This window comes from Rhincodon typus, chromosome 40 (genome assembly GCF_021869965.1).
Source record: "Rhincodon typus isolate 14 chromosome 40, sRhiTyp1.1, whole genome shotgun sequence".
Taxonomy (NCBI): domain Eukaryota; kingdom Metazoa; phylum Chordata; class Chondrichthyes; order Orectolobiformes; family Rhincodontidae; genus Rhincodon; species Rhincodon typus.
Window position 1 is genome coordinate 2,814,247 of NC_063371.1, and position 24,558 is coordinate 2,838,804.

Here is a 24,558-nt window from a genome sequence, read left to right on the forward strand (position 1 = left end):
ATGTGCAGGTTAGGGTGGATTGGCCATGGGAAATAGCTCATAGTGTCCAGGGATATGCAGGCTAGGTGGGTTAGCCGTGGGAAATACTGCATTACAGGGAAAGGGTAGAGGGGTAGGTCTGGTTGGGATGCCCTTCGGAGGGTCGATGTGGACTCGATGGGCTGAATGGCCTGCTTCCACACTGTAGTGATTCTATGAATCTCATCATGATGCATTTCACAGTTTTTAAAGCACAAGAAATGGCCTTTCGGCCCATTAAGTTGATGCCAGTGTTGCTGTTTCATGCTAATCTCTTCCCATCCTTCCTCATCTGGCTTTATGACCTTATTCCTATCTCCCACACGCTTTTACATCGCTTTCCCTTACATACATTTGATTTATCAACGTCATCCACCTCATCGCTACCTTGGGAAGATTGCAAAATGCATGAGGAAGCAGAGGATTTTTTTGCAAAACAAAACATAGCCTTTTTTGTGATCATTGGACTTAAGATTTTTGGCCTGCAGCTCCAATTATTTGATGGAAACATGCTTGGGAGGCCTTGTGGAGCAATGGATGATATCCCTGCCTCCAGGAGCTCCAGATTTAAGCTTGACCTGAAGCTGTGTTCATAACAGAACCAAAGAGGTCGAATAGTGACCTGCAAATCCTTCCAACGTCCATCAATGGCAGGCGATAAGAGAGCAGAAGACATCCCTGGTCGGCCAGGAGTGGAAAATAAAGTCGGATTTGGGAACATCACTATCCATAGCTCCAGGCTGCAACACGCATGTAATAGTGAGTGTTGCCACAGAAACGTAGCAACTCCCTTCAGCGAGGCCTAATACACTACTGCCTTGTACCTGTGAACCCATCTCGCTGGGGCTGAGGGTTGGGAATGGAATGGGGCATTGGATGACGGGAAGGAGATGAAGATGAAAAAGATGGTTCAGATGGAATGGGGACTGAAGGAAGGATCTTGGCCATCAGAGATCCTAATTTCACTGCAAATGGTTTGAAGTCCTCACACACAGCTCACGAGAAACTCTTGTTGGGAGTATGGAGTTCAATAAAGTGAATCTAAATCTGCCAGGCACCTATTTTAAGCCCTTAGTTTGTTCTGCCGGTGCATGAGCTATCATGTACCCGAGCAGCCACTTACCATCAAACATAGCATGGCTGTACTGCGTCGTGGAGGCGTGCAGTTTGCACGACTTGTCAAACTTGTTGCCGTAATTGCCCACGCTGACCTCAAACTGGACCGGCTCCTTCACATCCTGCATTTGCGTAGCCGAGTAGAACACGACGCAAAGGCTGTACCTCCGCCTCTGCAAGTACCTCTGAAAGTAGCAAATCAAAGAGACTCTTCACTTTGTCGCAGGGACGGAAAACTGGGTATCTTTGTGATACCCAGTTTATGAAACTACTCAGTCTTACAGCTCCTTGTTATACACCATAGAACCCCTACAGTGTGGAAGCAGGCCATTCGGCCAATTGAGTCCACACTGACCCTCCCAAAAGCATCCCACCCAGATCCACCCTCTTCCCTATCCATGTAAACCCTGCATTTCCCATGGCTAACCCAGCCTGCATTTCCCTGGACACTATGGGCAATTTAGTATGGCCAATCCTAACCTGCACATCTCTGGAGCAGTCCCATCTGTTTTGCTCTTATACATTAAAAGATCAACCTGTCTCATCCTGAGATGATACTTGAACCCAGGACCTTCAGGCCCACAAATAGGGTTACTGCAACTGTGCCAAAACACCCTCTGATTATATTTTTAATCAACACGTTCGGAGACGTTGCTACACACCTCTAGAGCAAGTGGTACTTCAACCTGGGCCTCCTGATCCAGAAATAGGGATACTACGCTGCATCACAAGAGTCCTGATCCCCCATTGCATCTACCCAGTCAATCAATCAACTGACCCCCATTTACACACTTAATTACTTGCGATATTCACATCATTTATAATAACAACAGCTTGCATTTACATAGCAATATTAACATGATAAAGGCATAATCAGACAAAGTTTGACCTCAGGAAACTGGACTACACAGTGGTGGGTTTTAGGGAACATTTTTAAAAAAAACAGGGTGAGAGATTTAGGGATTGGAGTTCCAGAGCTTTGGGCCCAAGTAGCCGAAGGTTTTAGTTTAGAATTCATCCTTGGGATACAGGTGTCATTTCTGTTGCCCATCCCTAAGCCTCTGAGAAGCTTCTTGAACCATTGCAGCCCATGTGCCATAAGTTCACTCACAGTACTTTTCTCTGTAGTGGCTTGATGAAACTGGGTGACTTGGTTGACTCGTTCAGACAACGGTGAAAAGCCAACCACGTCGCTGTGGGTCTGGAGGGATGTGTAGGCCAGACTGGGTAAAGATCGCAGATTTCCTTCCCTCGTGGGCATCAGTGAACTCCAGCTGCCATAGTGGGATTTAGAACCCAGTTCTCATTTGTCCAGGATCACTTGCCACTATGCTACCAACAATGTTGGAGGAGCCGACGGAGATAGGGACGGCGCAAGATCATGAGGCATTTGAAAACAAGGATGAGAACTTCAAGGTACTGCCAGACCAGGAGCCAACATAAGTCAATGAGAACGTGGCCTACGGGAAAAAGGGGCCTGGTCTGAATGACAATACAGATTTGGTCGAGTTAATGTCAGTGGAAGATGGAGGTCAACCAGCAGAGCATTGAAATAGTCATGTCTAAAGGTGACTAAGGCTTGAGATAGGGTTTCAGCAGCTGGTGACTTGAAGCAGGAATGAAAAGGGGCAGTGTTAGCTGGGATGTGCAAAACCATGCACAAAAGTGGATTTACCAAAATGGTTAGGCGTGATGAAGACTTCAATTGTGTGGAGAAACAGCGGGTTTGCTCTTCTCACAGCAGAGATGGTTAAAGGAAAACATAATCGATGATCAGTAATACCTAAATTTTCATACTTAGGTACCTTCAGACCTAAGATGGCGTTATATGTGGCGACACTACACACTTTGCACTGTACTCCTGCACTTGAGTACATATGACCATAAAGCTAAAATCTTAACAACTTTCAAAAGGGAATCTGACATATGATTGCGACGGAAGGGAGCCACGGGACCTGGTGATGCAGGGGTTGGGGAAGAGCAGGGAGGGCAGTGGGGCTATTTGGATTGCTCCAACACAGGATAGAAAGGCCAAATGGCCTCCTTTTGTGTTGCCTTATTAGGATTTTTTTATTCAATGCTGGAGCCTGAGCAAAAAGTGTAGGCAGATTGGTGGACTGAAGATATTCTTTCTCTCTCTCTCTCTTGATATAGGGGAAGGAGCCCTGCCAATTGCAATGGACAGAGGCAAGGAGGGAGCCTCTGTGCAAACACAGAAGCTTTCAGTACAACAAAGTGAAGAAGCAGATCTTCTTGTAGAATGAGGGAACCCAATGCTGTTTAAACACTATGCTGCCTTGGCAATTTAACAGCAGCACAGTTTAGTTGAACCCTTTGCCTGCAGCAACAGCAGTGCTCAAATGAACACTCGCTCTTCCACTCGCAAGAAATCCCCAATTCCCAAGGATCATTTCCAGTCTGCGTGGAAACGATGGGTTTATGGTACAAATACCTGTACAATCGAGAAATCTTCGAACGACAAGTTGTCAACGGTTTTCCCTAAAGTTTCGTCCATCCTCGTGACCAATTCAATCAAAATCCTCCCTCGATAGGAGACTCCTTCACTCTGTGAGCGAGAGAATCAGGAGAAAAATCGGAATGTTACATGAAGATAGTGTGCCAGATCTGGCTCTCTCCCATCTCAACACTTCATTGTGCAATTTATTCAGCCAAGTACACCCTTCTTGGCCCTTTTATGTTGAAAGTGAAATGCATACTTAAGCAGGATAACCAGTGAACCATCTTTAATTCTGGCCATTCCTTGTCATTACTAGATTCAGTCCCCCTTGATCTCAAGTGAATCTTCCTCCACATCTCATTCCTGAACACATTGCACCTCTTGACTCCTTAATAGCTTTGACTATCATCTGAATACTCTATTGCTCCCACTGGAACAGACAGAAAGGGATAGTAAGAACTGCCAATGCCGGAGTCTGAGATAATACAGTGTGGAGCTGGAGGAACACACCAGGTCAGGCAGCATCAAAGAAGCAGGAAAGCTGACGTTTCCGGTCTGAAGAAGGGTCCAGACCCGAAATGTCAGCTTTCCTGCTCCTCTGATGCTGCCTGGCCTGCTGTGTTCCTCCAACAGACAGAAAGGAGCTGCTCTGTTATGCAGTCCCCTCGTTCCCTGCTAAACACACCCCTCCCAGCCTCTCCCAATGAAATTAATACTTTGTACTCTTCACTCTCAAATATCTTGAGGGCGAAACATTCTCCTCACTCTTTCTTCCCTATATACTAACTCACCATGTTGAAGTGAAGGTCCTGCATGAGTCTACCTTTAATTTCTTCAATATTGATCCACTCTCCAGCAAACCAACAGATTTTTAAACACAATCCTGCCTTTGTTTTTAATCCTTGGATGTGGACATCACTGGCCGGGCCCAGCATTTATTGCCCATTCCTAATTGCCCCCCTTGAGAAGGTGGGTGTGAACCACCTTCTTGAACCGCTGCAGTCCCCTGTGGTGTAGGGACCCCCACATGGTGCTCTCAGGGAAGGAGTTCCAGGATTTTGACCCAGCGACACTGAAGGAACGGCCGATATATTTCCAATTCAGAATGGTGAGTAACTTGGACAGGAACGTACAGGGTGTGGTGTTCCTATGTATCTGCTGCCCTTGTCCTTCTAAATGGAAGTGCCTGTGGGTTTGGAAGGTGCTGTTGAAGGATGAGTTGCAGCAATGCATCTTGTAGATGGCAAACATTGATGCGACTGAATGTTTGTGGATGTTGTATCAATCAAGATGGCCGCTCCGTCCTAGACACTGTCAAACTTCTTGACAATTGTTGGAGCTATAGTCATCCACGCAAATGGGGAGTATTCCATCACACTTCTGACTTGTGCCTTGTAGATGGTGGACAGGCTTTAGAGCATCAGGTGGTGAGTTACTCGCTGCAGGACTCCCGTCCTCTGATCTGCTCTTGTAGCCACAGTATTTGTACGGCTAGTCCAGTTTGAGTTTCTGGTTAATAGTAATCCCCAGAATGTTATAGCGGCTGACTGCAGGAGATGTTGAATTGTACAATGGCGATGCTGTTGCATGTCAAGAACTAGTGATTAGAGGGAAGGGGTGTCATTGCCTGGAAGCTGTGAGTTGCAACCTTTGCTTGCCACTTATCATTCCAAGTCTCAACATCACCTAGATCTTACTGCATACAGTTTGACAAAGCAGACTGAGAAATAATGATCGAAAATATTTTGCAGGAAACTGTTCCCGCTAACAAGGGGTTAGTATTGACAGAACACAGGAGCTCAGATCCAAAATGTTGGAAGTAAGGATGAGCAGTTTTGTTTTTAAAACACTGAGTTACAATCTGACATGCACTGCTTGGTGAGGAGGTGAAATACATTTGGAATTCAATAATACTGTGCATTTATGGGGGGTGAGATCAAAAGAAGAGGGACTCAGCTCTTTGAAAAAGCCAGCATTAGGAATGCTGGGTCAAATGGACACTTTCTGTTCAGCAACAGCTGCATCGCTGCCCATGACTTGATTTGGCCTTTTTTTCCCTCTTTGAAACTGCTGACACTGTGGGTGAAACTCTGTTAAGGAGACGAAACAAAGCCAGTCACCTTTCCGAGGTTGAGCTCGTCATACTTGTCAGAGCCGTCTAAGCCTTCCCGGGGGCTCCCGTACAGGTTCAGGAAGCACGGCCCAAACGTTGGCAGGAACCCAGGCGTTTCATCGTCTGCTCAGTTAGAAAACAACATGTGTTATTACCGAATCACCGACAAAGCAAAAGGCTTCAACACAGCCAACCACGGGCAGCAGAGTGTGGGAGGAGCTTTAGACCAAAGTGGGGTGTCAGTGTCCCGTAATAAATGAAGATCATTAATAAGCCCAACTGGGAATTCAGGAGAAACCTATGATCGATCTGTGGAACCCACTGAAACATTGTGAATAACTTTGATGGGGAAAATAGATTAGAAAAAAGGAATAGAAGGATATGCTGATGGAGCTTGATGAAGCAGCAGAGGAAAGGGTGCCTGAATACTGGCATAAATCTGGAGGGCCGAATGGTCTGTTTCTACACTGTCATCTACATCTATGGATTCACCAGTCTGTCATGAAGTCTGCCAATGTTATTCTGCTTTGATTCCTCATTGAAATGTAGTAACGGGAATTTTTACTGTGTACGGTTTTACTTAAGGAGGGATGTACTTTCACTGGAGAACTTCAGGGAAGGTTCACATGGGTCACTCCTCGAATAAGGGGCTTGTCCTGTGAGGAACCTGGGGTTGATACCTTGTGGAGTAAACAAGACTGAGACCTGAGTCTGTTGAGACAAATAAGATTCTGAGGGGGCTGGACAGGGCAGATGGTCAGAAGATTCATCCCTTAGCTGGGGAATCTAGAGTGAGGGGGCATGGTTTAAAAGTAAAAGAGGTCTCTCATTTCAAACAGAGATGAGGAGGAATTCCTTTTTTTAGAGGTTCATGCGAGATTGGAATTGTGTCCCCGAAAGGCTAGCCATTGAATTCCTTCGAGTTTGGATTTAGGTAGAGTTTTGACAGATAATGTTTTTGAGGGTTATTTTGGGGGTCCAAAGAGAAAAGTGGAGTTGTAGCCACAATCAAGTTAGCCATGATCATGGTGAATGGCAAAGCAGGGTCGAGGGGCTGAATGGTCTATTCCTAGTCCTAATTTTAACATTCAATGGAAAGTATAAGGTTGAATCGAGATCGACATTGAAACCGTGTCAGTTTGGACAATAAACCCAATTAAAAAACCCAGTTCCACTCTAATTTAGTTGGTTGATACGTTCTGCAGAAGGAGACATCATGACTGCATCAACATTTTCAGAAAACCAATTTATCATTTGATGTTTCAAAAAGGATCAAACTATTTACTAAGACGTTTCCTGGATTGGAGTGTATTTGCTATAAGGAAATGTAGGACAAACTTAGACTGTTTGCGCTAGAGCGTTGGAGGCCGAGGGGTGACCTGAAAGAAGTATATGAAATTATGAGAGGCATGGATAGGGTGTATTGCTGGAGTCTGTTTCCCAAGATGGAAATATCAAATACTGGGGGTATAATGTGAGAGGGGGAATGTTTAAAGGAGATGTGCAAGGCAAGTTTTTTACATAGAGGGTGGCAAATGCGTGGAACGTGCTGCCAGGGGAGGTGTTGGAAGTGGATATGGTGACAATGTTTAAGAAGCATTTAGACAGGCACATGAACAGGCAGGGAATAGAGAGATACTGACAACGTGTAGGCAGATGGGATTAGTTTCGAATAGCATCATGGTCAGAATAGGCCAAAGGGCCTGTTCCTGTGTTGTACTGTTCTACGCAAATCTGTGCTCACTTGTTTTTGATCTTTTCATGAGTGGGTACAATTTTTCCCTGTCAGCTCTGCCCAGATTTCTCATCATTTCAAAAAGCTCAATCAAATATTCTCTTAGCCTTTTTCACTCCAAGGCCCAACTTCACTAATCTACATAACTGAAGTTTCTAATCCTTGGAAACATTTTCATAAACCTCTTTGCACTCACTTCATGCATCCCTAAAATGTGGAGGCCAGAACTAGACCCAATACTACAGCTGAGGTTGAACTAGTGTCATGTAACACTTCAGCAAAACCTCCCTTCTTGTAGTCAATGCCCCTCTCAATAAGACACAGGATACAATTTGCTTTGCTAACTGTTTTCTTCACCTGTCCTGCCATCTTTAACAAAAACAAAAATTGCTGGAAAATCTCAGCAGGTCTGGCAGCATCAAAGAATCACAGAATCCCTGCAGTGTGGAAGCAGGCCATTCGGCCCATCAAGGCCGCATCGACTCTCAAAAGAGTGGCCGACCCAGACACCTGCCCCCCTCGCCACTCCTACCCCACCCAATCCCTGTAACCATGCATTTCCCATGGCTAATCCACCTAACCGAAACATCCCTGGGCACTATGGGCAATTTAGCATGGCCGATCCAACTAAACTTCACATCTTTGGACTGTGGGAGGAAACCGGAGCACCCAGAGGAAACCCACACGGACACGGGGAGAATGTGTAAACTCCACACAGACAGTTGCCCGAGGGTGGAATTGAACCCAGGTCCCCTGGCGCTGTGAAGCAGCAGTGCTAACCACTGAGCCACTGTGCCACCCACATCTTTAGAGAGAAATTAGAATTAATATTTTGGGTCCAGTGACCCTTCTTCAGAACTGCAAAACGCAAAAACCCTATTTTCTCAAATACATTGGGGAAAGAATCAGAAATCTGTACGAAACAATAAAATTTCAATAACAATAATGATAAAAGCCAAACCAAACTGGGATGGTTTTCAGTGGTTCTGTGATTGGAGTATGTCTCAGAAAAATATTAATAATGTGTAACAGTAGAGCCCTTTTTGAAACATGAGCATGAGCCGCTTTTCCAACTGTCTCCCTGGCTGATGAGATGACCCATGACTTGTGATTGCCAATCAAGATTCGATGTGGTTTCCAATCTCTGTTGGTGGCAATATTTTATAGCATACCCCTACAATTTGGTGGTCCTCCTTTGGACATAGTGTCGCCCCCATCTTCTCAAGCAGCACCCCTCCCGCGCCATTCTCTCCACCCCCATCATGACTCCCTCGAAAGGGTCCAGAAAGGATTGACAAGGATGTCGCCGAGAATAGAGCCGGAATCAAAAGGGGTATAGATGAGGTGAATAGCAAAGGTCGCTTCCCTAGGGTGGGGGAATTCAAAACTAGAGGGCATATTTTTAAACTGAGAGGGAAAAGATTTAAAAGGGACCTGAGGGGCAACTTTTTCACACAGAAGGTGGTTCCTATGTGGAATGAACTGCCAGAGGAAGTGGTAGTTGCAGGTTCAGTTACAACATTTAAAAGACATTTGGACAGGTACATGAATAGGAAAGGTTTAGAGGGATAGGGACCAAATGCAGGAAAATGGGACTAGAAACTTAGTCAGCATGGACAAGATGGACCAAAGGGTCTGTTTCCATGCTCTATGACTCTATTAATGACGCAATCCAGGATGGATGCACAGTTCTTCACTAAACTGTTGTACATCAGAAGTGAGATCCTGAACGCAAGATCAAGGTGAGAATGGCCACAGATGTGGACACAAGGGTATTGTGATTACGTTAGGTCAATATGGATCTTGTTTCAGTCAAAGGGCCATGTGTGTTCTACTCCGACTCTGAAGACAGAGCATCAAAATCCAAGTGGACACTCCCATCTCCAATACTGCTGGACTGTCAGAGATGCTGCCTTTCCCATCTGTCCCCTCTGGGGGACGCACAAGATCCTAACAAGGATTCTCAGGAGTCCTCCCCAGCAGTACAGGCCAACATTCACCCTTTTACTAACACTTTAAACCAGGTAAGCTGGTCAATCATTCCCTGCTGAGGGAGCTGGATGTGTGCGCGAGTCAGCTGCCCTGCTTCCTTGCCAGTGACTGCACCTTCAGGAGTACTCCATTCACCATAAAGCGCTTGGGGGACATCCCAGGGATGAGAGAGGTGCTTTAGAAATGCAGATCTTTCTTACTGTCATGTCATGCTACTGCACTCACAGATTGACTTGATGCAATAACGCTAGTCGACAGAATCAAGGCTGTGGAGAGTCCGGGGACGTTTTAGGTGGAAAAACAGAAGCGAAGGTCGCAACTGAACTGAAAGGCAAAGCCATCACGGGCGGCTCCTGGTGAAGGCGTAACGCTGTAACATTCCTTACCTTCTGACCCTGTCATCGAGATTTTTGAGATGCTCAGGTATGTTGTTCCTAAGGGGTGGCTTTTCACAGCACTCTTCCTGAAAGTAGTGACCAGAAAAGATCTTAGTGACCTGTTGTCAGGGCAAGGGCGGTGGGGGTGGTTTCTGTTGAACTAGACCTCTTAGCATTTTAAAACACCAAGTATGCTCTGACATGTCCCACAGCTGCTACAGTCACTGTGAACTCTAATGAATGGAGGGTATTTGCGAACTGCATTAGTTAATTTTCTGACTATCGCCTCGAGGGATAGAAGGAAGGTTTGAGAGAGGTTATGGCGGCCAAGATTGACACCGACAACCGTTGTAACCTGTACAGCATTTGAAGAATGTTTGCGGCCCACTCCCCAAAATCTAAGTAATAGAACCATAAAATTGTACAGGAGGTCCATCTGATCCTCATGCCTGTATTGACTTCCGAAACAGCTATCCAGTTAGTTCCACTCTCCGGCCCTATCTCCGTCGTCCTCTAAATGCAGCCCTTTCACATATATATCCAGCTCTTTTGTACTCCAAATCCCAACAACTCTCCGAGGAAAGAAGTTTCTCCTCATCTCATTCCTTGCTGACAATCTTGAAATTGCGACCCCCTAGTCACCGACACAAACAGAACATCCCTGTCAAAACTGTTCATTATTTTGAACGCCTCAGTAAGGTCACCTCTTAATATTCTCTGCTCCAAGAAGGATAAGCCCAACCTCTCCAATCTTTCCTTGTGTCTAAAATCCCTCATTCCTGATATCATTCGAGTAAATCTCCTTTGTACTCTCTCTAGGACTTTAACGTCCTTCCTTAAATAAGGTGTCCAGTATTAAACACAATACTCCGAATATAGTTTGGTCAATGATTTGTAGGGGTGCAGCATCATTTCCTTGCTTTTACGCTCTTATGCCCCTATTTGTAAACCCAAGGATCCTATGAACCTCCTTAACAACTATTCCAACTTGCCTGGTCACCTTCAGAGAATTATATACTTGAAACCTGAGGTCCCTCCACTTCTGTACTCCCCTCAAAGCAGTACCATTGAGCCTGTATTGCTTCTCCATGTTTCTCCAACCAAAGTGCATTACCTCACATTTCTCTGCATTGAAATTCATCTGCCAGGTATCTGCTCATTTGGCCAACCTGTCAATGTCCTTCTGAAGTCGCTCAGCATCCTCCCTCACAACTCACTATTCTCCCTAGCTTAGTGTCATCTGCAAATTTAGAGATTTGGCCCACAACACCCATCTCCAAATCATTTATAGAAATCAGAAAAAGCAAGACTCCCCACACTGATTGCTAGGGAACACCACTTTCAACTTGGCTCTAGTCTGACCCAGGTCCATCTATACCTTCCCTCTGCTTGCTATCTTTTCATCATTTTCTAATTCACGTTCCAAGGACCCATCAATCCCAAACATTTCCAATTTGCTAACCAACCTGCCATGTGGCACCATACCAAATGCTTTCTGAAAGTTCAAAAATACAACATCCACAGCCACTACCTGAGTCACCTCTTCAATGAACTTGATTCAATTTGTCAGGCATGACCTACCCTTGACAAAGCCATGTTGACTGTCGAGTATAAACTTATTTTTCTCTAAGTGCATATTTATCTTATCCCATATTATGGCCTCCATCAGTTTCCCCACTATTGATGTCAAACTGACAGGTCTGTAGTTTCCTGAGTTATCCTTAGAGCCTTTCTTAAACAACGGCGTCACCTTTGCAATCCCCTGGGACTAATCCTGCATTCGGAGGGGCCCGGAAATTTTCTATCAATGGCTCCACAGTTTACTCCCTTACCTCCCTCAGCAATCTGGGATGCATCCCATCCGGGCCTGGCAACTTCTCTACTTGGAGTGCTGCCAGCATTTTTAGCACCTCTTCTTTAATTATCCTTATACTGCTCAGTTGCTCATTACCCACATTTTCAACTGAGACATGGTCACCATTTTAGTAAAGACAGAAGCCAAGTACTCATTTAGTAGCTTTGTCATAGCCTTTGGTTCAGTGAGTGGCTTATCCTGCCTCACTCTACCCTTCAGTAATCTTTTACTATTAATATGTTTGAACAACATTCTACTGTTTGTTTTAGCACAGCCTACCATCCTTTCCTCTGGCTTCCTCTTAGCCTTCCTTATTCCTGTCTTAGCCTCTCTCTTGCATTTGAGATGCTCTTCCTGATTTTTATTGATATAATTATTCTGGTGCGCATCATATGTGATGTGCAACAGCGAATGTGTCAGTCTCTTCATCCCAAGGTTAGTGAACCTGTGGAATTCTCTACCACTGAAGGGGGCAGATGCCGGGTCACTGAATATGTTCAGGAATGAGACAGATAAACGTTTAGATTTTAATGGCATCAAGCAGTATGGAAGAAAACAGGTATGTGACATTGAGATCAGCCGTGACTATACTGAATAGCTGAGCAGGCTCGAGGGGCCGAATGGCCTACTCTGGCAGCTAGTTTCTACGTTTCTTCCTTCGCACCGTTACGTTTGTCGAAACAGTGGTTCCCCATGTCCGCCCATGTGCCGACGCTGACCAATTTATGGACTGGGTAATATGAAACAATGAGCTTGGTAACATTCTCCATTATTGTCCGTTGATTATCAATTTTAATGCGACAGGCAAGCTGCTGATTTCAGCAACCATGTTTATTGGGACTGGGTCAGGGGGTGAACTTCTATTCTAAGTGCCCCCATAACAACCTGCCACAGCAACCCCTCCTCCCAGTCTCTTCCAAAAACATATACTGTGGTGGGGGGAGCAGACTGTAAAATCCAGCTGTACTTACAGGAGTCTGCAAGGCAGCATTGGCTTCTACAGCCTTCCCAGCTGGCAGAGTGAAAGAATTAACCTCTCACTTACCGTTCGCACACCGTGAAACGAATACTCTCACACAAGGAAGGAAACTGCGGAGAAAATCAACGCAAACCATGACTTTGTCGATAGCTCAGCAACTTCCCCAAATCCCAAAGAACACCACCAGTCCTGTCCCAACAGAGCAGTGATTTGTTTATGAGAAACCTGACTTCATTCCAAGTCCTTTCCCCTTCTCTTTCAGAGTCATCCCGTCCATCGCTCTGAGCCCCCTGGTCAACACTCCTCCGCATTATTGCCTCAATGTTGAATACTTCGAGCTGATTCCCCCACTGCAGCCCAGTAGGGTGGGAGTTGGCTCTCAATCTACCCTATCAACCCACTTTGGAAACACTCCGACTAGATCGGGTAGCACCAGTGGCTCAGTGGTTAGCGCTGCTGTCTCACAACGGCAGGGATCCTAGTTCGATCCCAGTCTCGGGCGACAGTCTACGTGGGATTTGCACATTCTCCCCGTGTCTGTGCAGGTTTGCTCCGGTTTCCTCCCACAGTCCAAAGATGTGCAGGTTAGGGTGGCTTGTCCATGCTAAATTGCCTGTAGTGTCCAGGGATGTGCAGCTTAGGTAGGTTAGCCATAGGAAATTCTCGGTTACAGGAATAGGGAAGTGGGGGGCTGATCTGGTTGGGTTGCTCTTTGGACGGTTAGTGTGGACTCAATGGGCCAAATGGCCTGTTTCCACACTGTAGGGATTTTACGATTTGTCTTTGTCAGATGTTAGCAGATTTTCCCCTTTTAGGTCTCCCATATGAAAGGAAACACAAGGCCAGTCCACACACTTCTTCATCGTATAACCCTTTCAGCCCCGCTGACTCTCTGCTGGTCAAGTTGCCATTAAATAGCTGAACAGATCCATTTGGCATTCTCCTGGTTTTACCTCTATTAATTAAAACTTATGCCAGGGTTAAGATTAATACCAATGTGTTAACTCTTTCACGCAAGCAGCAGCTCCACGGGCAGTTATCACTGCTGCTCTGTGCAGACCCACTAACCCTCACCCTGTGTGACTAGCAAGTGCTGGTTTGGGATCAAGAAGGGATCGTGTGAAACTCACCCTGCTCTTCAGGTAGATCACTTGGTTCCATTCAGGATTTACATGGTTTTCAATAACCTTCGTCACTACCTGCAAGGAGGATAGAATGTCAAATTCCTACCTTTCACCAGCCTTATTTTCCCATTAAATCCCATTTAACCCCCAAAGTTTTGAAGACCCGCACAGAAAAGCCACAACTGAATTACTAAGTGCAGTTCTGGTCATCACAATATAAAGAAGACGTGTTTACACTGGGTGCATAGAAGATTTACCAGGATGCTGCCTGGGCTGGAAGGTCTGAACTATGAGGAAAGATTGGGTAGACTGAGATTATCTTCAGCAGCGAAGGTTGACAGGGGACCTGACCTGAGGTGTGTACAGTAATGAAATGGCATAGAAAGGATGGATAGGCAGGCACATTTCCCATCAGTACAGGGGACAACAACCAGGGGAGATAGATTTAAGCTAAGAGGCAGAAGGCCAACTGGAGAGTTGAGGAGAAGAATTTTTTTCACCCAGAGGGTGGTGGGAGCCTGGAGCACATTTCCTGAAAAGGTGAGTGAGACAGAATCACTTGTAATATTTAGCAGTATCTAGGCATTCACTTGTCATAGCCTCCAGGACTACGGGCCAAGAGGTGGAGAAAAGAGATTAGTGTAGTCAGATTTCTGTTGACTGTTGCAGATATGATGGGCTGAATGATCTCCTTCGGAGCAATAACTGTCTCTGAGTCTATGAGATGGAGGAACGGTGAACCAAGTTCCGGTGGAGTGCGACTTTTGTAGCTTGCATGAGGCTGCACTTGGCGGTGACGGAAATAAAAAGCAGGAGTGCTCGAAATACTTAGCAGGTCTGGCAGCCTCTGTAGAGAGAGAAAAACAGTTAACCTTTCGGGTCTATCAGAACTGGGGAAGATCAAAAAAAAAGGCAGTGGGTTTGAGATGGGAGTGAGTGTGACAAGGACGAAAAGGGAAAGTCTGTGATCAGGTGGAAGACAGGAGTGACTGAATAGCCCCTCCAGGGCCATCGTGAACGGAGACGGGGCAAGAAAATAAACAAAACATGCCTGGAGGAGGTGTGCTGCTGATTGAAAGAAGAAGAAACAAAGAGAAATCCCAGAACAGGAAAATAAAATGGGGGACAGAGACTGTGGTTGTGAATTGCTGAAGACAACATTGAGTCCAGATGGCAGGAAGATGCCTAAGTGAAAGTTGAGATGGCTTTCCTCATGCTTCATTTGAGTTTCACTGAAACGGGAACATCAGCCCCAAATGGGCGACGCAGGCCCTCTGTACATCAGCAGGAATTACACAATGAGTTTTCATTTGAGGTGCAGCAAGTCAAACCTGTGACTGCCAGCTTGAGCCTGGCATATCCAAGGGAACACCAACCCAATAAGGTCCCTCCAAGGTCACGCACCAGTTCAACTCAGAAACATATCCTGGCGAAATCGTGGAATGCACCCCCCATCCCCCGCACAGCACTCTGAGTGCGCCTACACTGCACAGACTGCAACAGCAGGAGGAAAGCAAGACCAGCATTTATAACACACTTATTGTGACTGCTGCATTTTATAGCCAATTAAATATCCGCTGAAAGTTAATCACTGTTGTAATGTCAGAGATGTGGGAGCCAATTTGTGCAGCAATGTGATAGGCAAGTGGTTTGGAAGTGATGAATTTAGAGGACTATTGAGATAGGATTGGAGAGTGGGACTAGGTAGGTAGCTCTTTTGGGAACCAGTACAGACATGATGGGTTGAATGGTCTCCTTCTGTACCGTAGAATTCATCGATTCTATGATAATGAACAGATAATCAGATTTTTTTGTGATGCCAACTGAAGGATAAATGACATCTAGAACACCAGGGAGATTATCTCTGTTCTTCAAAATAGCGTCGTGGGATCTTTTACAATGGTTCATCCGAGCAGGCAGATGTTTAAACTCAGTTTAAGGTCTCAGCGAAAAGCCAGCACCTCAGACAGTGCAGCACTCCCTTGGCGCTGCACTGTGGTATCAGCCTGGATTTTTGTGCACAAGGCATAGGACCTGGAGCCCTGCAATTCAGAAACAAAGGAGCTACCCACTGAGTCAATGAATGATACAGGTGGCTTACCAACACTTTCTCAGGGGCAATGACAGTAAATGGGCAATAAATACTGGCCTTGTCCCTAGCCCAGGGTTGAATAATGGAACCTCCAACCTGCTACTGCCCCTTCACCCTATCCTGGGACACTCCCCCCTACTCAGTGCACTGAGACACTCCCTGAACCTTCAGAAAAACTGGGCGGAGCAGGAGGATTCAAATTCCAGTCTCTCCTGATCCCTGCAACTCAAGATATGCACGCTATCCAAACCCGCTGCAACACCGGGCGGCCCAGCGATGAAGGATTGCGCGTGGCTCACCTTCTTGCCAGCGAAACTGACTTCCAGAAACGAGTCGACACCTTCCTTATCCTTGTCTACCCCGAACACGTGCTTCAAGTTCGACATCAGCCCTTTGGACACTGGAAATTAAGGAACACAATGAATGCTTCAGCCAACAAGCGTTTGCGCCCACGGTGCCCCTCTCTACTCCATCAGCCACATGCGACGTTGCATTGCTCAGAATCTACCTCCCTTGCCCCTTCCACATCTCCTCGTCTAGGGACTGGTGTGGCACAAATGATGGATAGCTGGCTTGCAGCCAGCTTCATATCTCAAGTTATTTTTGTCCGCTTTCATCCAGAACAAAAACAGGAGCCAAGTGAAAGCGGCAGGCGAGGCAGGAAAGAGAGAGACTGTCGTGATCAGCTCTGGAAGGAGTCCGGCTGCCCAGCACCACATGTGAACAGCTGACACTCGGGCACAGGGCGCCTGTCGATCTCTGTCGAGACTCCCAAACCAAACGGTTGAGACAGAGAGAGGACACAAGACACATGAAGCTGCAGTGGAAGAGGCATAATATCAGCAGTCTGATAATCAACAATCCAGAGGCTCACAATGATGCCCCATAGACGTGGGTTCAAATCCTGACCATGCCAGGTGGTGGGATTTAAATTTCCTGAATAAATGTGGAATATATACTTTGTATCGGTCATGGTGACCGTAGCTAATGAGCGTTGATTGTCATAAGAACTCAGCGACTAGTGGAATTAAACTGAACTGACTGAACAAAGATGTGGAATTGAAGGCTAGCCTCAGTGAAGATCATGAATCCTAGTCATTGCTGTAAAATTCCAGTAAGCTCACAACTGTCTTTAAGGAACATGCGGTCCTTACCAAGCTGGGTGGACACTCGGCATCATGCCCACAGCAATGCGGTCATCTCTTTGCAACTCTCAAGGGGTAACAACAGGTGGGCAAATAAATGCTGGCCTCGCCTTCGAGACGCACATCCCCATAAAAGAACAAAAACAAGGAGGGACAAAAACAAAACTGCTGGAGAGGCTCAGCAGGTCTGGCAACTTCTGTGAACGAGAAAACAGAGTTAACATTTCAGATTTGGCGAAACCTTCCTGTTCTCAGCTGCCAATTTTGTTTTTGTTCCAGTATCCGCAGTTTCTTTCGGTTTTTAAAAACAAGGAAGGGATGGGGGAGCCGATGGCAGTGGACAGGATGCTGTAAGACTCAGCCGGGATGTGCCCTCACTCTCGAAATCTAGCACTCGCATGAAAGCAATGCTTCTCTGTGACGTACTGTGCGAGATGTCCTCCGCTCGATAGATCTTCACCTCAAAAGTGACCCATCGGGAAAGGATACCTGCTGGCTGCAGTAGGTTACTCTCAACATCATCCTCTTCATTAGTCCCTCTCTTGTCTATCTGGTGCAGCAAAGGGATTTCGATTACAACAAAAAAAAACATTGCTTTGGCGCCTTTTCTTTTACCAAACAATTCCCAACAATGAAAAGGAAAGCATTCATCTCCTTGCTCGCAGTCTTTAATTCGTAATTGCAACCAATCCCCTTTTTTCCCTTTTCATCTTATAATCCCTATCATAAGGATACTATTCAGCTGGAAGAGATTTACCAGGATGCTGCCAGAAATGGAGGGTTTGAGCTATAAGGAGAGGCTGGGACATTTTTCACTGGAGCGTAGGAAGTTAAGGGGTGACCTTATAGAGGTTTATAAAATCTTGAGGGGTATAGATAAGGTGAATGGTAGATCTCTTTTCCCTAGGGTGGGGGATTTCAAGACTAGGGGGTATATTTTTAAGGTGAGAGGAAAAAGACATGGGCAGCATTTTTTTTTTACACAGAGAGTGGTTCATGTGTGGAGTGAACTTCCAGAAGAAGTGATGGATGTGGGTACAGTTTCAACGTTTAAAAGCCTGAGGAGCTGGTGTAGGGGAGTAGGATTCACATTTCTGGATCATTAGAATCTGTTTTGGGGTAGAAGTGAGCTGTATAAGAAGGACGGATTGCACTTGGATTGGGAGGGCACTAATACACTGGCGGGGAGATTTGCTAGAGCTGCTCGGGAGGATTTAAACTAGTAAAGGGCAGGGTGGGGTGGGGCTGGGAAGTACCCAGGGAGATGGCAAGGGAAGAGATCAGTCTGAGACTAGTACAGTTGGGAAAAGGAGTAAGTCAAACAGTCAGGGCAGACAGGGACAAAGCAGAGAACGAGGTAGGACTGATAAACTAAACTGCATTTATTTCAATGCAAGAGCCCCAACAGGTAAGGCAGATGAACTCATGGCATGGTTGGGAATATGGGATATCATAACGATTACAGAGATGTGGCTCAGGGAAGGGCAGGACTGGCAGCTTAATGTTCCAGGGTAGAGATGCTATAGGGAGGATACTGGTAGGTGGGGTGGTGGGGGGCGGTGGTGGTGCAAGGGAGGATGGGGAGTGGCATTTTTGATTAAGGATAACATAACTGCTGTACTTAGGGAGGATATTTCTGGGAATACAGCCAGGCAAGTTATTTGGGTGCAACAGAGAAATAAGAAAGGGATGATCACCTAATTGGAATTGTACTATAGACCCCCCAGTAGTCAGCGGGAAATTGAGAAACAAATTTGTAAGAAGATCTCAGTTATCTGTAAGAATAATAGGGTGGTAATGGTAGGGGATTTTAAGTTTCCCAACATAAACTGGGACTGTCATAATGTTAAGGGCATGGATGGAAACAAATTTGTTAAGTGTGTATAAGAAAATTTTCTGATTCAGTATATGGATGTGCCTACTAGAGAAGGTGCAAAACTTGACCTACTCTTGGGAAATAAGGCAGGGCAGGAGACTGAGGTGTCAGCAGGGGTACACTTTGGGGCCAGTGACCACAATTCTATTAATTTCAAAATTGTGATGGAAAAGGATAGACCAGATCTAAAAGTTAAAGTGCTAAATTGGAGGAAGACCAATTTTGACAGTATTAGGCAAGAACTTTCAAAAGTTGACTTGGAGCGGTTATTTGCAAGTAAAAGGACGGCTGGAAAATGGGAAGCCTTCAAAAGTGAGATAGAGAGAGTCCAGAGACAGTGTGTTCCTGTTAGGGTGAAGGGCAAGGCTGATAGGTGTAGGGAATGCTGGATGACTGGAGAAATTGAGCTTTTGGTCAAGAAAAAGAAGGAAACGTTTGTCAGGTATTGGCAGCAGGGATCGAGTGAATCCCTAAAACAGTATAAAGGCAGTAGGAGTATATTCAAGAGGGAAATCAGGAGGGCAAAATGGGGACAAGAGATAGCTTTGGCAAACAGGGTTAAGGAGTTTTCAAAGAGATTCTACAAATACATTAGAGACAAAAGGGTAACTAGGGAGAGAATAGGGCCCCTTAAAAATCAGCAAGGCCACCTATGTATGGAATCGCAGGAGAGAGGGGAGATACTAAACGTATATTTTGCACCAGTGTTTACTTTGGAGAGGGATATGGAAGATAGGGAACGTGGGGAAATAAACAGCGACACCTTGAAAAACATCCATATTACAGAGGAGGAGGTGCTGAACATCTTAAAACTCATAAAGGTGGATAAATCCCTGGGACCTGATCAGGTGTACCCTGGAACTGTTGTGGGAAGCGAGGAAAGAAATTGCTGGGTCCCTTGCTGAGATATTGTATCACCGATAGCCACAGGTGAGCTGCCGGAAGACTGGAGTTTGGTTAACATGGTGCCTCTATTTAAGTGAGGTGGTAAGGAAAAGCCAGGGAACTACAGACCGTGAGCCTGACATCGGTGATGTGCAAGCTGTTGGAGGGAATCCTGAAGGACAGGATTTACATGTATTTGAAAAGGCAAGGACTGATTAGGGATAGTCAACATTGCTTTGTGGGTGGGAAATCGTGTCTCATTAATTTGATTGAGCTTTTTGAAGAAGTAACGAAGAGGATTGATGAGGGAACAGTGGTAGATATGAACTACACGGACTTCAGTAAGGCGTTCGACAAGGTTCCTCATGGTAGACTTTATAGCAAGGTTAGATCACACAGAATAGAGGGAGAACTAGCTATTTGGATACACAACTGGCCCAAAGGTAGAAGACAGAGGGTAGTGGTGGAGGGTTGCTTTTCAGACTGGAGGCCTGTGACAAATGGGGTGCCAACAGGATCAGTGCTGGGTGCACTGTTTTTTGTCATTTACATAAACAATTTGGATGTGAACATAGGAGGTATGGTTAGTAAGTTTACAGATGACACCAAAATTGGAGGAGTGGTGGACAGCGAAGAAGGTTACCTCAGAAACAATGGGATCTCAATTAGATAGGCCAACGGGCCGAGAAGTGGCAGATGGAATTTAAATAAATGTGAGATGCTGCACTTCAGAAAGATAAATCAGGGTAGGACTTATACATTTAATGGTAAGGTTCTGGGGAGTGTTGCTGAACAAAGTGACCTTGGAGTGCAGGTTCATAGTTCATTGAAAATGGAGTTGCAGGTAGATAGGGTAGTGAAGAAGGTGTTTGGTACGTTTGCCTTTATTGGTCAGTGCATTGTGTATAGGAGTTGGGACGTCATGATGAGGCTGTACAGTACATTGGTTAGGGCCACTTTTGGAATACTGCATTCAATTCTGGTCTCCCTCAGACGGGAAGGATGTTGTGAAACTAGAAAGGGATCAGAAAAGTTTTATGATGATGTCGCCGGAGTTGGAGGGTTTGAGCTTTAGGGAGAGGTTGAAGAGACTGTTGCTATTTTCCCTGGAGAGTCTGAGGCTGAGGGGTGACCTTATAGAGGTTTATGAGTGGCATGGATAGAGTGAATAGACAAGGTCTTTTCCCTGGGGTTGGGGAGTCCAAAACTCGAGGGCATAGGTTTAAGGTGAGAGGGGAAAGATTTAACAGGGACCTGAGGGGCAACATTTTCACACAGAGGGTGGTGCATGTATAAAATGAGCTGCCAAAGGAAGGGGTGGAGGCTGGTATGATTACAACATTTAAAAGGCAAGTGGATGGGTACATGAAGAGGAACGGTTTAGAGGGATATGGGCCAAATGCTGGCAAATGGGACTAGGTTTATGTAGGATATCTGGTCAGCATGGACAAGTTGGACCGAAGGGTCTGTTTCCATGCTGTATATCTCTATGACTCTTATATTTAAATAAGTACATGAATAAGAAAGGTTTGGAGGGATAAATGCAGGCAGGTGGGGTTGGTTTAGTTTGGGAAGATGGTCAACATGGACTAGTTGGACCGAAGGGTATGTTTCATGGTGTACGACTCTATCTCCTTTTGCTTCTTCAGTGCTGTGGTGGCAGTGAGTGACTGGAGTAGTTTCAGTTCACACTCATTGTCCTAACCCTTTCCAAATGCACTTCCTTCTACACTCACCCCCAAATCACTGAGAACACCACCACCAACCATAGCTGTACCTCAACTGGCTGTTAATTATATTCAGGTGGCTTAAGAAATGCAGGGTGTCTTGCGTAAAGTTTACAAATGAACAAAGTCTAAGCCACAGTTACATTTTTTGACTGCCTGGCCCTCTGGGTCTTTGACCATCTATTCACCATTCCCTCACCAAAACCTAGGATGCTGTTGTTCTGATTCAATCCTTTACGGTCTCACATTCTGACCAATTCCCCTAGCAGCGCTCTCTCGAAGACAGTGAACATAAGCCAGTGCACAACTGATCTTGTGAAGCTCCTATAGCTTCCAGTTCCCTCCATGGTCTCTCTCCCTGTGCTTATCCTGTCCTCAAAGCCAACTTCTATCCCCTGAACCACTTGGCCGCCATTTTCCCTTTCCCTGAACAACATGTCCACCATTTTCCCTTCCTGGCTCCTGTACTGGATGGCATTGCAAATTATTCTCAACGTCAGCCACTTGCCCACTCTCCCCCTCAAAACCATATCACCAGCCCAGACACCTCCAAAGGCCCACCCTGTCCCTGCAAACATCCACTTTTCATATCCAACTTCGCCAGCCCATCTGAGGTCTTTGAGTGTATTTGTGCAACTAGCTGCTTGTTTGGAACTCTCCAGGTCAGGTTTCTACACTGAAGCCATAGTCTCCATGTACTTTTTCTCTGGAACCTGAGAGATGGTCGATCACAATATCCCCCTCCAACACCCAGTCCTTCTCTTGACTCTTGGTGGGACTCAGCCCATGCTTAAACTGGACATCCCCAGTGCCCGTAATTTGAGTGCTCCTTCCTCATCTGCACACAGGCCATAAGACACAGGAGCAGAAGTAGGCCATTCGGCGCAGCAGGTCTGCTCTGGCATTCAATAAGATCATAGCTGATCTGACAATCCCACGTCTCCACTTCCTGCCTTTTCCCCAAAAACCATGATTCCCCTTCATTAAAAATCTGTCTGTTTCAGTTTTGAGTATACATCACGACCCATCTCCAATTTTCCAATGCCTCTTCTGACCCCTTTATCAATCTCAGCACTGCCAGACTAACTGCCTGAGGGCTAATCCTAGACCAGCCACAGTTAAGCCATCCCTGATGGTCCAGGAGAAGGCATGGTTGTGAAATGGAATGGTTCTGTGTGCATGTTTATAGATGAATAAGGGTGGAGGTGAATTTGGGAAGTGGACAGCAAAGAATTCATTCAGTATCCTATGACAAACTGTTGTACCACGCTGCTGCAGATGGAGAAACACATGCCATTTTCAAAGCGCTTCATCCCCACAATAACCACGTAATCTCTCTCTTCCTCCCCCCACCAAAACTGGAAACCATCAACGTTCACAGACTCACATTTCACACAGCGGGAAAGTTTTGCAACCACCGACGTGCCAAAGTGCTTTCCAGGCAAGAAGTACTCATAAGGAAGAGATCCACATGACTGGAAAAAGTGCGGTTGTGCTCACCGGTGCTTCGCTCCCTGCTGTCAGGACAATAATGCTGACTTTCAGGTATCCCTTGGCCATGGACTGCACATCATCCGGCTCGTACAGGAGTAACCACTTCCGCAAGACTGCGTGATCTGTGACAGAATACCGCCGTAACACAGTTACAAAGAACTCAAACAGCAGGGGGACCGATTGGTTTGTGCTGGCCCCAGTACTCCACATGAGCTGCCATTCCACCCCTTTCTCCCTCACAACTTTATTCAGCTGCAATGCAGTAAAGTATGAGCTGATGCATTTTGACAGGGAGAACATTGAAAGACAACCTAAAATCAGGGGTTTGATTCTAAACAGGAAGCAAGAGTAGAGGGACCTGAGGGTATCTGTGCACAGATTATTGAAGGAGGCAGGAGAGTGAAGAGAGCAGTTAATAAAGCCTACAGTGTGCTCGGCTTTATTAATAGGAGCATAGAGTACAAGAGCAGGGTGGTGATGTTGACCTGGTACAAGACACCTGTTAGACCTCAGCTGAAATACTGTGGCTTTATGCACCTCGGAAAGATGTGAACGCAGTGGAGAGAGTGCAGAAACAATTTGCCAGAATGGTTCCAGGGATGGAGAACTTTAGTTACGAGGATAGATGAAAGAGCTTGGGGCCATTCTCCTTGGAGAGATCTGATAGAGGATTCAAACTCACGAGGGTGTTGGATAGAGAGGGAGAAATCATTCCCACTAGCAAAAGGAACAAGATCAACAGGGATATCAAGGGCCTAGACCCTTCTTAGGCCCGAAACGTCAGCCTTCCTGCTCCTCTGATGCTGCTTGGCCTTCTGTGTTCATCCAGCTCTACACCTTGTTATCTCAGATTCTCCAGCATCGGCAGTTCCTACTATCTCAAGATCAACAGGGCACAGTTTTAAAGTGTTTTTACAAAAGAAGCAAATGTGAGACAGGTTTTTCTGACACAATGAGTAGTTTGAGCACTGCCTGGAAATGTGGTGTAGGCAGAATCAATTGAGACATGAAGAGGGTATTGGAGGATTATTTGGATAGAAATAATGTCTAAGGGTATGGGGGGGGGTTGGGAAGCAGGAAATTGGCAGCAGGTAACAATGCTCATTTGAAGTGCAGACTCAATGGGCCGAACAGCTTTTTTCTGAGCCATGACAGTTCTTAACTCTTCTCTGATTCCCTTTAATATATCTCTGCTATTCCCTTCAACCACTCCATGTGTACTCAGTTTAACTGAATTTATTAATTTTATGCCTCCAGAATTTAGGATCCTCTCCTCTTTAACATCTTCTCTACATCTAACCTATCAAAGCCCTTTATAGTTTTAAAGAACTCTATTTATTAACTCCTCGCATCCAAATCTGAACTACTTCTATGCATGTTGGGTTCCTCTTGATATTTGATGCTCATCTCCAATCAACTTTCTCTCAAGTAGAAAGTTTCCAATTGATCTTGAAGGAATTTTGGAAAAGAGTTCCAGATTTGCACTACTGACCTCACTCCTGAAAAGCCTGGCTCTCCCCTTAAGGTTTTGCTCCCTTAGTCTGGACTCCGACCAACACAGGAAACAGTTTC

General features: G+C 45.7%; 1 protein-coding gene across 1 annotated transcript in view; it reads right to left on the reverse strand.

The window, feature by feature from the left end:
- Positions 1–23,688, reverse strand: part of LOC109922588 (myoferlin-like) — a 78,502-nt gene extending 54,814 nt beyond the window's left edge. Inside the window, exons 1-9 of the mRNA XM_048618490.1 lie at positions 22,993–23,688; positions 17,431–17,554; positions 16,159–16,259; positions 13,774–13,842; positions 12,710–12,753; positions 9,819–9,895; positions 5,713–5,828; positions 3,587–3,700; positions 1,142–1,319 (exon numbers count right to left, since the gene is read on the reverse strand). Coding sequence (XP_048474447.1) covers positions 1,142–1,319; positions 3,587–3,700; positions 5,713–5,828; positions 9,819–9,895; positions 12,710–12,753; positions 13,774–13,842; positions 16,159–16,259; positions 17,431–17,554; positions 22,993–23,286 — 1,117 coding nt within the window. The 5' untranslated portion in view covers positions 23,287–23,688. The remainder of the gene's footprint in view (positions 1–1,141; positions 1,320–3,586; positions 3,701–5,712; positions 5,829–9,818; positions 9,896–12,709; positions 12,754–13,773; positions 13,843–16,158; positions 16,260–17,430; positions 17,555–22,992) is intronic.
- Between the last annotated feature and the right edge of the window lie 870 nt (positions 23,689–24,558).